This window comes from Gavia stellata, chromosome 6 (genome assembly GCF_030936135.1).
Source record: "Gavia stellata isolate bGavSte3 chromosome 6, bGavSte3.hap2, whole genome shotgun sequence".
Lineage (NCBI taxonomy): Eukaryota > Metazoa > Chordata > Aves > Gaviiformes > Gaviidae > Gavia > Gavia stellata.
This window is the reverse complement of record NC_082599.1, coordinates 54,563,422-54,578,051: the sequence shown is the minus strand read 5'-3', so window position 1 is coordinate 54,578,051 and position 14,630 is coordinate 54,563,422. Positions and strand designations below refer to the sequence as shown.

Sequence of the window (14,630 nt, the reverse complement as noted above, 5' to 3'; positions counted from 1 at the left end):
GATAGGATTAGATAAGCTGTGCAAAACTAATAGATGTTTTTCTGTATATTCTTATGTCCAATATTTGAATTTGCAGGGCACTTCTTAAATTTTTGTTTTGTTGCTGGTGTAATTTTACTTTTTATGTCGTGGACTTTTTTATGACTTTGTAATAAGGTCTTCAAAAATAAGTGCTTGCAGCTGAGAAACAGATACAGTTGGATAATAAAGCACATTGCTATTGTCTTCCTTCTGCTTTAATAAAGAGGTTAAAAAAATAGTATCTAAGAAAACACTGTCAGTTCTAGCAAATAGATACAACTGTATAATCAGCACTGGTTACCTATATGTAGCTATCTTAGGTTACCAAATTTAGAAATTGAAGTGATAATCAAACAGCGTCTAGGAAAATACATGTGAGCACCAAAGTTCCCCTGCCAAATCCTGTCAAATAAGCAGCTTTTACTGTGTGCCAGGAAGATGATCAGATTCTGGGTATGTCAGAGCAGCATCTGACTTTGTGCGAACAGCTAATTATTTCTTTAGCCATTTGTTTCTTCTTGATATGTCGGGGGCTGTGGGTTTAGATTTAGGTAGCAATATATAGTAGTGTATATAGAAGCAGTTCTGTTTAGATGAATGTTTACCCTTGGAATTATTTCAAACAGATAGAAGATGCTCATGTACAAATCCACGATCCAGAACTCCGTAAGATCCTGAACCCAACAACTGCTGACCTAAGATTTGCAGATTACTTGGTGAAGCACGTAACTGAGAACAGAGATGATGTTTTCCTTGATGGCACTGGATGGGAAGGAGGAGATGAGTGGATCAGGGCTCAGTTCAGTGCTTATATTCATGCACTGCTTGCTGCTGTGCTGCAACCAGGTAGAACAGATACCTTGTCTAGGGACTGAGATGAGGGTGGGTGTAATAAGCATTTACTCTGTTGCATTAAAGATGTGGCCTATCATTGTATCTTCCTCTGCCTAATGTTTCATTTTAGGCTGCTTTTTCAGTTGTCCTTGGCTATCCTTGTTATTCCTCGACAAACTTGGTGCTAATTCTTGCTTCACAGCCTTACAGACACTTTCTTCTCTGACTGTCTCCTCCTTGATTTAATTAAGCTTTCCTCATAAGTAGAAATACCTGAAGTACCCATATATGATGAGACTTTTACAAACTTGAGTGTCTTACAGACTCTATTGCAACCTGAAGTTAATTTTGAGGAACTAATTGGATTCAAGTAGACAGGAAGTTGAGTGGCTGGCTTTGGGAAGTTTTACTAGGCTGTTCCATCTCTTTTCCCTTCCTGCCATGTCTTAAGAAGGGATTCACCTAAGTGAAAAGTCATCTAGAGGCTTTATAAGCTTGTGTTTTCTGGAGCTCAACATTTTTTGTCTTAACTTAGAGGGAATTCTCTATCTTACAACCTTTTGTGCATGAATGTAACTGAAAGAATCAGTGTTTTATTTGTGGAAAATGTTTAGTTTGCCCAGCATTGGCCCTGTTAACTTCATTCTGATCATGATTATTCTCTATTCATATCAATTAACTAATTCGGATCTTGTTCTGTGGTATTTGTGAGAAAACACGGAATTGAGAACTTGATTTTGAACTCTGGAATACGCTAAGTTCTTTGTCTGACAATACTAATATTTTAAGATGATTACCTCGTTAATATGAAATGTCAGGGTTTTCTGGAAATTCCTACTACCTCACTGGCTGGCTCTAAAATGATTTCCTGTACTCTTCAGTGTTTTAAAGGGGATGTTGTTATGGTAAGTTTATTCCACAGTAGTTCATTCTGCAGTTTTGGAGTGGATTTGGGGTTTACTAAATTTGAATGAGTAATAACATACTACAGCAAAGCCCAGTGTATCTGACCAAGACCAATGCAAATGATGTTTTTGTTCTTAGTTGCGATGTGGCTGTTCTCTCCCCTTTCCTGTATTTGCCCAAGGAATAAGTCAAGAGGCCTATGTTTGGATGACTTTTTCTTTCCCCAGCTGAGCTCTTTACTTAAAACTTTATAAATTAATTAACTTTAAAACAAAATGTACTTTTTTTTCCCCTCTTGTCCTGGCATTGTATATTTGGGACACTTGAAAAATGTTTTATTATTTTCATGTTAAAGTGCCCAGTTCTTAGTACTAGAGTTTTAATTGTCCTTGATTTGATAAGAGCCTGGAAAATTTTAATTTTTCTTTACAAGAGAAAAAGTAATTTGTCTTGTATTACATCTCTAATGAATTGCTGTGAATTCTCATCTTTATTTTAATTTATCAGACAATGAAAAGACTTTGTCAGACTTCGGAACAGCATTTGTAGCAGCCTGGAAAAATACCCACAACTACAGAGTATGGAACAGCAACAAGCATCCAGCTCTTGCAGAGGTAAATTCTAGGTAAGGAAACTTTTTTCTTTTTTTTCTTTTATTAGCATTTAACATGGAGAGCTCCTAGTATGTGTAGTCAGGCACATGGTTCTGTAGAATTACAGCGTTCCCCTTGTTCCTGCTATAAAGCCCCAAGGGTGAAACTTTGGGGCCCTATTTCGTAAGTACAGAAACCAAGTATTTCTGTTCTTCAATACCTTACTCTAATTCTGGGCTATAGTTTTATGAAGAAAAAGATATCCAGAGTCAGGAGAAGTGAAACTTGTTCAAGTTGATTGTTGGCTGTCCCCAGCTATAGAAAGCTTGTCATTCCTCAGGAATTGTCCTCAGATGGTTCTGCTTTTTATTAATTGCTTCCAGGTGTCCAGGGAATAGTTGTGTCTGGGGTTGTCATTGATGGGCATGAAGGGGAGCTGGCTGTTTTATGTTGCAGCTTCTATACTTGGGGGATTGTTTTATGTGTATTTTTCACTCAAAGATTAGATGATGCCAGGCTTGGTAACACTGTTGTCCGTGCATGTATTTTGTTTAGTGTGGATTATTACTGATTGCAGGGAGTTTTGTTTTCTTTTGCTTTGTCAGCTGCTGTAGTCTGAAGAAGGTTTTTCTTTAGACCTACAAAGCTCTCTTGGTCTACTGAAGAAATCTTTTTTACTTTTTTTATTTGCTCTGTATTGCTAGAAGGAGGTGTCTCTGCCTTAGTGTGAAAAGATTGTTAATATCTGGTCTATAAATAGAAGGCACTTTACAGGTAGTTCGTAAGAAATCTAAGGTTAAATAGTCAGTGGGACCTAGCCTTCTGTAAAGTGATATAGTAGTATATCTACAAAAGATTTTTTTTTTGTAAGCCACAGAGAGGAGTACAACTAATAATTGTGTGGTATGGATTCATCGTGGAAAAAATAAATCGTTAATGTTTTATCTGGTTTTTCCTTCTCTTCTAGCCACCCATTCCAGGGACAGTACTCTGTATCAGATGTTAAGTTAAGATTGTCACAGTAAGTATATAGTACTTTGATTTGTATTATTTAAAATATGGTCAAATATTAGTAACTGTGTAACTGTTGCTATGATGAACTAAACAAAGTTATGATTTAAATTGGCCATGTACATGAAACTATACTCAAGGTTCTCTTGCAAAACATCACCACATCTAAAGATGGAACATTTGCCTGAAATAGGCAAAAACAGTGTTAATGCATTATTTTGTGTTGGACTTCACATAATAGAGCCCTGAGTTTTTGCATTGCAATTATAAGGCTTTTGTATATTTATTTTTAAATTATTAACTAAAGCTGTAAAAACTTTCATCACTGTTTTTCTGTATGTTCATTTTAGGTTTCATTATTAGGAGAAAACAGCTTTTTTTTTTAAAATTAGCTGGTTTTTAGTACAGCATTCTTCTAAAACTCTTGAAGTTCACTGTATATATACTGAGACATGGTTCGGTTTCTTCAATTTACAAGTTTAAAATGAGTTTTACATAATCTCTTACTGCACCACACTCAACTGAACTTAAAGTTGGTCTCTGCTCTTACCTGGAGTATTCAAGTAGAAAACTCAGTGGTGCTTGTTATTCCCATAGCTGTTAAGCTCTAACTGAAGCCAGAATTCAGTCTTGGAGTTGCGGTTAACTATCTCTTCTTGTTCATGCGCCAAGCGAAATAGATTGTTTTCTCACTTAGCTATGTTGACCATAAAACATCAGAGACTGGTTCTTTAAGATGCCTGTCACTCAGCAATATGTACACGCTGCTGATTCTGCACCTGCCTTGACTGTAGACCGTTATTTTCCATACACTGTGCGTAGGCCTAAAACACATGCTAACATAGAAGAACAGCTTGAGGAATAAAAAGGTTCAGACTTCAGCCGGCTGAATCTTTTTATTGCTTTTGCTGACCAATGACAGATTAAATTTCCATGATGGCGTTTGAGAATGCAGATGAATCAAGATTTATCTCAAGGTAATTGCCTTCAGTAAGGTGCATGTTGATAGCAGCTCTTATTACTAGTGGATGGTCTTTATAGAAAGACTTAATTTGAAAGATGTGGAGGTGTCTATAGTCTTTTACTTGCCCTATTTTTGTGTTTGAATGGGAAGATACTAACTCTTATGAGTAGCCTGAAATCACTGTAAAAGGACCAGTAGTTCTTAGTGTGTCTCATAATAAATATTTTTACAACAGTGCCTTTATTCTCCAGATGTGACTTTGCTATCAGATACTTATCAAAATTACTTGCTTTTGCAAACTGAGCCTAAACTTGTTCTTGGTGTACTCTATTCTTTCTGCTTTTTGCATCTACACTGAAGATTTTGAAAGTGGGAAAAGAATGTGGCATGCTGTGTTGTTAAATTTTACATAAATGGGTTTGCAAAGCCTGAAATGTGGACTTGAATGTTACAATTTAAAACTAAATGAGATTATTTTCAAGTGATCACACTTGTGCAGTAGACCTGATTGCTTTTGTGCTTTTCTTTCCAAATGATGAGTGTCTGTTGTCTTTTTGCATTTCTTTAACAAAAGCATGAATGTAAATTGTACTTCATCAAAAATTTAATCTTAGAGCAAGATGCAGAGTAAACTCTATTTAGAAAAAAGAACAGTGACTGATCAGTAATACTTACTGTTTTGTTTAAAGCTTATCTATTAGGGCTAAAACGTCTCAAAACTACTGCAAATCTGACTTTGTCATTTAGAACATAAATGCGTTTTGGTACACATTTAGGAAAGGTATAAAATGTGTTGTATAAGAATGAACCATTGAGTGTTTTGATTCCTGTTGTGCTGACAAGTATCTTTTCTTCCTCTGAGAAGCTTGCCTAACTGATATATGTGGATAAGATGCGTGCAGAAATTATGGGCTTGATCATACATATATATTTTCATACATATATATAAAAAACTATATATATGTATGCTATGTAAATCTGCGTGTGTATTGATATATATTTGAACTATTTTATTTACACCTGGAAGTAATACGAAGTCAGTCAACTAACAGTTCTCAGTATCTCTCTTGTTTAGCTCTGTGCAAAACAGTGAACGTGGAAAGAAGATTGGAAATGTGATGGTTTCTACTAGCCGAAATGTTGTACAAACAGGAAAAGCTGTAGGTAAGGAATTTATTTAAAACCAGCTTGCGTCTAAGCTGTATCTTTTTTGAAGTCGTATCCTATATATCAGTTATATTTTGTTTTAATCCAAGTGTACTTTATAACATACATACAAAACAGAAAAACATTTTGAGGGGTAAAGCTGCTCATCAAGACCCTGTATATTATGTAATAGTGGAAAGACAAGCAGCTAGACAAAGAAATTAGTATAAATTCCTTTTCCAGTGTGGGTTGGAGATGAACATGGGAAGAGAGATGTTCAGGTAACAGCTTCCATGTAATCTGGAAATGCTTAGATCACAACACCACCTTCTGCACTGAGCTGTTCTCATTTTTATATCACTGACTGAAACTGTCCAGAACTGGTTGAAATCAGAGGAAGACCTTGTGTCAGTTTCTGCTGGTTTTGCAATAGTCTGTAATTTTCTGGAAAAGCACTTGTTGCACTTGAACAGGGGCAACATCATATTGTCATCTTGCACTGCAAGATAATGTGAGTTCACCCATTGAAGAATCTAACAGTTGTTCTGCAGTAGCTTTGCCAAAAATTGTTTAGCTTCCTCTTTTATTCCATTGGAATCTTTCTACTCTTTTTGCTGTTGTACACTCTGGCAAGGAGCGTCTTTCAGCCCAAAATCTAGCAAGCCTTCCAGGGCAAAGGACAACATAGGCCATTTCTGCTGAGCCACTATGTTCAAGTTCTTTGAATATTTTCTGACACAGACGCTGGACTTGGATTTTAAAACCCAAGTTGGACAACTGATTGTGTGATATTTTTTTTTTTTTTTTAAATTTAATATATTTTTTTGTAGTAGCTTAGTAATGATAACACTACACTTATTGACCTTTCTTTCGTCTTGTAATGCAGGTCAATCAGTTGGAGGAGCCTTCACAAGTGCGAAATCAGCTATGTCATCGTGGTTTTCCACTTTTACGCAGTCAACCCAAAGCCTCGGGGACTAAATAATGGTTTTGCACAATGCTGCTGAATATTTCAGGTGCAATGCTTTCTTTGAGCTGTAAAAAGACCACTCCAAAACATAAGAGTGGATATTAACTACCCAGGACCAAAACAAGGTGTATGTTGCTTGCAAGCAGACATGGAATGTTATCATTCAGTTTCACTAGAAGTATAGAAGAATGGTGAGCATCTCCATACAGTGGGATGGCATTTGCAGGATATTGGTTGTATTTAAAATGACTATGTTTCTTTAAAACTGAGCCTTTATAAAGACATTAGCAAACAGGGCTTGTTGCAAGCCAAATGTGTTTGACTTTAGATTTGTACATTTTCTTGGATGTTGAAAATATTTATGTAAACTAGTTATATTTTTCAATCCAAATAGCCAAATGTTTGTGAATTCTTGTTAGAAATAAGCAGAGTATAAATACTGATTCCTCTTTCAGGTTGGATTTGAGAGCATCTCTGTGAAAAGTATACGGTGGAAACCCTTAAAGGGTTCCAGGCCAGGTGGAACTTTCTCGCTTTCACCTGCAAACTAAAATCGGCAGGGTGCAGACTGTGCCTGACTTAGGGGTTTTTTTCCTTTCGCTTCTGTAGCCATGTACAGTTGTTTGCATTAATCTGTCTCTAGCTCTCTTTGTGTCCCCAAATCTGTGTGACAGTTGCAAAATCAGTATTTTCTTGATGTTACGCAGTAGGCCTTCATAACTTTGCATATGTTTTGGCTGTGTTTTTATGCTGGGACGTGAATGGGATTCCAGTTGGAGAGATCTCTTCAGGAAAAGTATTACAAAACAATTCTCCCAAATTGGGATTGGATCATAGACAGTTCTGTGAGGTCTTGCTCTATTAGGATGTAATTGCACCATCAGTGTAGTTACATACATATGAATACAAAATCCTAAAACTAGCACAGTAGCAAACACTGCGTGGCTTTTTTTTTTTTTGCCAGTAAATTTATGAAGACTCTTCCAAATGAAAATCAGCTATATAGATTTTCTGTGTCAACTCAGGGAATGTTCTGTTTGGATGACTACTTTTTTCATAAGGAAAGTAACACTAGAATTGAGAGAGTAACTGAAACGGCTCAGTTTGTATCCTTGTGTGAAGAAATATAATAGTTTATATGAAAAGATGTGGCATAATGCTGTATTTCGTATCTAACATGCATGCGGTATCTTCCATATGCAAGTATATTCCACTTCCTACATTTCCTGATTCTGAGAGAGATTATTTCTTGTTTCTTGCAATGTGTGTGCCTCTATATGCCTTCTAACTTCCCCACATGATAGCTGTTAACATTTTCTTTTACGACAGAAAGTTGAAACATTTGATAGTGTAGAAGTTTATTGCCTCATCAGTATCTGTCAGCATTTTGCCATGTTCTTTTCCAGGGCCAAGATTTCAAGTCATGGTTATTTCTTCTGTTCCTCAAATGAAAAATAGCAGCTGTACAGGAGATAAACAAGAAGGCTTGAATGTAATTTGTTTTAAGAAATTAAGTTCTAATTACTTTAGGCACATTTGAGAAGCGAATAGAAAAGCCACACTCATATCATGTAGTTACTGTCCAACAACTTAGTTTTCAGTTTTATTGCTTCAAACAGCAATTCGAAAACACAGGATCTGGTTTAAAGCCTTCATTAATTTTTTCCAGGACAAACTAGACAGAATGGCTGTGGAAAACCTGAGAGTATACAGCTAGTTTGAGTAGTTTCATTTGAGAAGGGCAAAAAAGGCCCCTAAAGCTCTACTAAGCTACTGCTTCTGACATACAAGTAAAATGTATCTATAGAACTGCAACTATTGCTCCTGGTCTCTGTGTGTATTTGTGTATCTCCTAAAACTTCTGATACTCTTTTCTGGTTTATTCCACAGCTTTGTAATAGACATTTATATCTTTTGAAAGACTTAGTAATACTTGATATGCAGGAAGAGCTCTGGTGAAATAAGACTAGGGCTGCATTTATTCATGATGAGTCTAGAGCTTTCTGATTCAGCATGCAGATAAGAAAATAATTGAAAATAATCACTTGCTTTTGTGAAACGGCTAACATATTATCTGCTGTCTGGGATTTAAGTGGCCAGGCTTCATGTTGTAGTGAAGACTGAATAAAGGTGCATAAAGGATTTAAGCACCTATAAAACTAACTTCAGCAACTTAGGGCACACTAGGTAAATTTAGGCCTAGGAGCTCACAATGGTGGGCTGTAGGAGCAGGCAAATGGTTGCTATTTACATGAACAAGGTATAGAAACAGGACCTTCAAGGATCCCTTTTCAATATCTTTTGTCTTGATCACCTCCTCACCTGAGTTTCTTCTGTAGAATTCTCCTATGCCCCAAATTTGTATAGCCGATGTGTTAGCTCTCTGCATTCCCCTTACCCCCACAGACTCCCTCGCTGGTCCAGGGATACTAGAAAGCTGACTTTTTTTCATTTTTTTTTTTTTTTTTGGTAGGTTGATCTGAGGAGAGGCAGAATAAGGTGCCCTCTGCAGTGCTAAGCTGATGCATGGCTGCTTGCTGCTTTGTACAGGGACTCTGTTAATGATGCTTTACAGTATTTCTCTTATGGGCAAGAAGACCAGACAGATCTTTCTCTGCAGTCTTTTTCTCACTGTCCCAGCTGTCTCTGTTGTGGAGCCAAACCCACAACCTGATTAAGAGCGTTTTCCTTTCTTTACAGATGATAGAGTAAGAAACTTGTATTCATTTTCAATCTTTTTAAGAACTGGCATCCTGCTAGCAAGTTGGACTGTGATTTAAACTCATACAGTGATTAAGACTCATGCAGCGGGTGGAGATGAAGTGATCTTCATTATCTGTGGTCTTCATTAACATGTGTGTTTGCTCTTTGACATTTGCTTAAACTGACTTTTGGGCTGTAGTAGAGCATGCAGCCACTGAGGTTCATCTAAGCTCATGTAGTCCTCTTCTTAATTTAATGGTTGTAACCTCTTTAATTAAATCCAATGCAAATGCAAGTTATTCTCCTCCCCTCTGTTTTAAAATTTCCAGTGCAAGCATTATTACTTCCTCAGAAAGGTCTAGGCAGTCTGCTTCCATTTCAAAGACCCTGACATCCATTTCTGCACTGCAAGAAACGCTGAGTCCTAAATGAATTGGTGATAGTGCCTCAAATGAGTCAACTGTAAAGCTATTGTTACAGCTCCGTCATGATGTACGTTGCAAAGGTATCTCTGGCTGTCAGTGTGCAGCATGAACCAATTTACAGGTAATACAATAGCGCACCTCTCGACTTTCTGGCATCAAAGGTGTCAACCTCTGCTTTTTGTATGTACCAGCATTTGAGGAACTGCCTATTGAGCATAGATAGAAGTCCCAAAAACCCCACAAGACTAAGTATTGTTGACCTAATATTTCATTTTACTAAAATCTTCAGCATTTTTCATCAATCACTTTCATGTCATAACCTTAATTCCTGTGCACATCTAACACCAGTTTCTGCAAATATCACAATGTAATTATGATTTTTAGATCAGTGTTCTAGTACTTTGCACTTGTTTGACCTTGTACATCTGTTTTAAGCACCTTCATAATTAAATTTAGTATTTTGCCTAAACAAGCTTCTGATTTCCATAGAAATTATTACTAAGCAGAGAAACTAATGTGGCAGTATTTAATTGTAAAAGTGAAGGTGTGAATGCAGATTTTAAACATATAAACTGTTGCTCGATGATTGAACATACAAGTAATGTATTCAATTTTTCTTGTGCTGCTTGAAAATTAAATACATCCAGCCTATTTAAAGCTCTCCCTGCTCAAAAAGCTGTATTATTTTAAGACATTAATCCCACTAGAAGACACTTGCAGGCTTCGGTTTTGATATTGGTAGCTGCTTGTAATACACTGGCAGTCTTTTTGAAATTTGTCTTCCATTTAAACTGATTATGGAAGTTGCTTTTGCAAATTTAGGGCAAGAGGATCCTCTGGTGTGATGAGTTACTCCCTATTGGGTACTGCTCATTGTAAATTGATTGAAGTCTTCAGTAGGTCACAGACCTCTTCCATCAGTAAGAACTTTAGGTAGGACTGTAAAATTTTGATCTAGATTTAGCTTCAAAATAGTACGTAGTTCATGTGGATTGTGACACCTAGTCAAAATCGGGATGCTGAGTAAATTAATTGCTGCGCATCCAGCTCTCTGCCAGAGTGAGCGGTTTTAAAACTTTAAAACTTCTACTGTAACTGTCACTGTACCTAGCTGAGAATGGTTTGGTAAATTGCTGTTTCCAGTAGGAGGAAACGAACTGCCTTGAATAACATTGAGATGTGAATTAGATGAAGCTTATGTCTAGAAAACGGTTGCAATTCTCTAAAATTTGTTAAAATTTTTCCGACTGTATGCAAGTAGTTTACTTTCTTGCAGGTATTTAGTTTTCAGTAAAAAGGGCAACATGGACAGTATTCATTAAAGGCAGAAACACTATATTGTTGTACTATGATTAAAGATGTATGACAAATCGCTTCATGGTGTTTTGAGTCTTTAATACTATAGTAGAGGAGAGACTGACTTAGAAAAGCAGGCACAGAGATTTAGGTCTGTTGTTTCTGGTCTTAACCCCATTCTTTATCAAATATTAGAAGTAGTGTTTGGATTCATAAAAAAAATAAATATGGAGATGGATCACTTCTGTCAGTTGCTTTATTCCCCATAAGTTGACATCATATGTGCACAACATTTGTACACAAGTGGCTTAATCTCAGTTGTGATGTAACTTAGAAGTCTGGCTGTCTTGAAGAGTCCTCCTATATAGGCTCAAAATTGCCTAATCAATCATACATTGCTTCTCTTTTAATACTATTCCAAAATCAACTGATAGAAAGTAAGATTCTTTTTGTTACTTCCCTGCCTGAATTTAGTGACTAATATTAATGAAAGCATAATTATTATTTATTTGCCTCAATAGTAGCAGAGAACACCTATACAATCTTCTTTTCTTGTCTTAATCTCGATCACCAAGAAAGCAGCAGTGCTTTCTAGATCAGGTGAGCATAAAGAAAATCTTAACTTAAAATGTTTAAACTGAAGGAAGAACAGTTATTTATCTAAAGTGATGGCAGATGTAGAAGTATTTTGTTGTCTTCAATATGGGGAATAACATCACTGGCATACTCTGTGAAACAAATGGAAAATATGAAGAAGCAAACTCAATTGCTTTCTTTGAATTTGGAGACTTTATGAAATGCACACAGAAACAGTGGAGAATTTAAAAGCACAGGCATACCTGAGAGTGGCAAAAAAAAAATACTGAGCTTAATGTATTGCCCAATACAACCTCTGCTCTTAAATTGTGTGTATATGTGTTTTGATGTGTGTAATGCTGTACCAAAGAGCTGGCTGAAGAGTATGTCCACTCTTAATTTGTGGAACTTGCTTGTTAATTTTTTTCCTCTTCAATAAAAACATGTGCTCAGAGTTAAATTAGCTAACCATACCTCTTGCACTTTTTCTAAATAAAATCTCTGCATCAAGATTTAGCTTGATGTTTTTAGCACATCATCTGAATAGACTTTAAGGTCTACATTACATCACTACTTTTTTAGTGCAGTTTATTGTGCTGTTTACTGGCTCTTGGGTCAATATTAATGCAGCAGAGGTGTCTAACAGGGCGTGTATGTATTCAGTACAGTTTACTATTTTAAGAGATGAAGTCAGGTAGTGCTTCAGGTGACCAGTCATACTTCAGTAATGGTGTGTGTACAATGCTTAAACCCTTTCTTTGCTGAAACAAAGGTATCTAGTTTCACAAATTAGGCCAGACCACAGAAGAACTGCATGTTTTTAGAGCAGGAGGGGAGGAAAGCACAGGCAGAGGTACTTTTATTATTCTGTTTCACCTTCATGCTGTCCCATCTTTTCTGTTAGTCCTTTCCTCCATGTCAAAGTTTTGTAACTCAGTACTGACCCACGTCTTGCTCTCATCTGCTGGTTCAGGCTGTTTACCAACCAATTCCCTACCAGAACTTGGGAGGTATGTGAGGGTGTACAGATTTCATATAAACTGCCTTCCAGCATTGTGAGTGATCCCTGCGTTTTATTCAGTCTGCTAGGACTCTTCCTCCAAGCTATAAGCTCTATGAGTAAGAACTCTGCCTTGCTGAATTGTACTGATGATAAATGTTGTAGGAGGGAGATGATACTTTAAATAATTCTGGAGCGGAACTAAACAGAACTTTGGCTAATGTTGAGCATGAAGTGGAAAGAGACTGGTTTTAAGGGTGAGCCTACTTCAGAGTCTGCCTAAATTAAAGCTCCTTTCAGGTAGGAATCCAGATCCAAAAGGAGAAAACAAACTGAAGGTAGCTGGAAATGGGAAACAGAGGAGGGAAAACACTAGCCTGCTAACAAGTTCAATGCCCACAGGTGTTCCTTAGCTGCAATGCAATGTGGCAGAAGCTTAGAGAAGTGAAAGGAGAAATGTTGTGGAAGGCAGTGCTTTAAACCAATCTTAAAAAAATAATCTTTAGAATTTTATCAAATTATTTTCCCCTAAAATTAGCTATCCATCTGAGCCTGTTCTCTGTAAAGCTTGACACAATTCACTGCCCTAGATCTGACTATTCCTCTTAGAACAAAAATTAAACTTGCAATTAGGTGCATATTTAAACAACTGTTAAAATGAGTGGATGCATTAAAAATTAGCAGAGGCCAGATCCCTTATTATTACTTCATACTGAAGTATGAACTGAAACTATGTCAGACTAACTTAAAGTAGTTCTACCGAAAAAGCAGCAAGCATTTTGCAAATAAAGCAAAGCTTGAGGACATACAAAGTTGATTCATTGAAACTTGTATGTAAACGTACTTCAAAGCCAAGTACAGGTTGAATAGGTTAGTATTAGACCAAAACTCTGTAGTAAGATACTAGCTTAAAACTCTGTGAAGGCTTTAATTATAGTTGCTCTATTTATGAAATGAGAACTGGATTTTTTTCCAGCTGCTCTCTTTTGTTCCCAGAGAAGTCCTTCTCTAATTCTGCCAGTAGTGACCATTTCAAGCACATGACAACGCTTTGCCTGCACAGTTTCCTTCTCGCATTATGCATGGATATAATTTAGACTTGAGAATAGCATCTGCCAGCTGTGTTTTCCTTTTGGGGTTGAATACTGACTGCAACAACTAGTAAGTAGGTCTTTAACACAGTCACAGGAAAACTGCTCGACACTTGACTAGTCTTGTAAGTCTGTCTTTAGGTACAGTATTATGAACAGTAAATTAATTTTAAATAAGGTGTACTACATCATCTTAGACCATATGAAATACAAAAAATGCAGAATAAAAATGCAGACTAGCAGAAGTCATGTAGACTGGCTGTATTTTAAAAGATGTTCCTAAATGGATAAAATTAAGGAGTGTTTTTCCAGCTTCTGTGAGGCAACTTACAGCCACTGCAATTTAGTGACCTATTTCCTATTCAAATTTATTTCCCCCCCCTGCCCCTTTGGTAAGAAACTATGCCCAAGACTTCAAACTGAAGTTGGAAGTTCTCAGTAACAGAACCACCCTATTGTGCTCCTCCACTATCTATAAATCATCTACACCTGAAGAACAGAGGCTTGTCCTAAAGCCTAGTGCAGCCTGCTACAGTAGGCTGAAGTGAGAATGACCCACAGCACTGAGCAGTCCATTCACACTGGAGTGACTAGGAGACTGCTCGTGTTTTTGCCTGAGGTATGTGATTCTCCAGATTGCATTATAAAGTAGTATCACTGTTTTTTTCTTTTAATTTATACTCCCTTGAACAGGCTTGGAACTGCACATCCCAGACTACATGAAAGCAATGTAAACAGACCTGTCAGCAGGATCCCCTGAGTCACTTCTCCCCTCTTATCGAAGTGATTCAGGCATTTAAAAAAAAAAAAAAAAGTTGATGTAATGGTAAATGCAAACATGTTATTTACCTTCATTAAAAAAAAAAAAAAAAAAGGTAGCTTACCTCTTTCTGTTGGAGCCATCATTATTCTGGGTCCTATAAATCTTTACATGGTACAAAATGCCAAAGCAGTAGGAAGAGTTTTATATAAGGCAGGTTTATCTAAAGTCCCTTTTCCAGTCAAAAACTTTAATAATGGTACAAAACTTTGTAAATCCACTTGAGACCTGGCCACAAAAAAAATATATAGGTGTCATCTTTGTTGAAAGCTGT

General features: G+C 36.7%; 1 protein-coding gene across 1 annotated transcript in view; it reads left to right on the top strand.

Annotated features, from left to right (window-relative positions):
• The window catches only part of AVL9 (AVL9 cell migration associated), a 37,410-nt gene extending 30,945 nt beyond the window's left edge, over window positions 1-6,465 (top strand). The window contains exons 12-16 of the mRNA XM_059818450.1: window positions 648-867; window positions 2,269-2,386; window positions 3,322-3,375; window positions 5,405-5,493; window positions 6,362-6,465. Of these exons, the coding sequence (XP_059674433.1) occupies window positions 648-867; window positions 2,269-2,386; window positions 3,322-3,375; window positions 5,405-5,493; window positions 6,362-6,456 (576 nt within the window). The 3' untranslated portion in view covers window positions 6,457-6,465. The remainder of the gene's footprint in view (window positions 1-647; window positions 868-2,268; window positions 2,387-3,321; window positions 3,376-5,404; window positions 5,494-6,361) is intronic.
• Window positions 6,466-14,630: the final 8,165 nt, after the last annotated feature.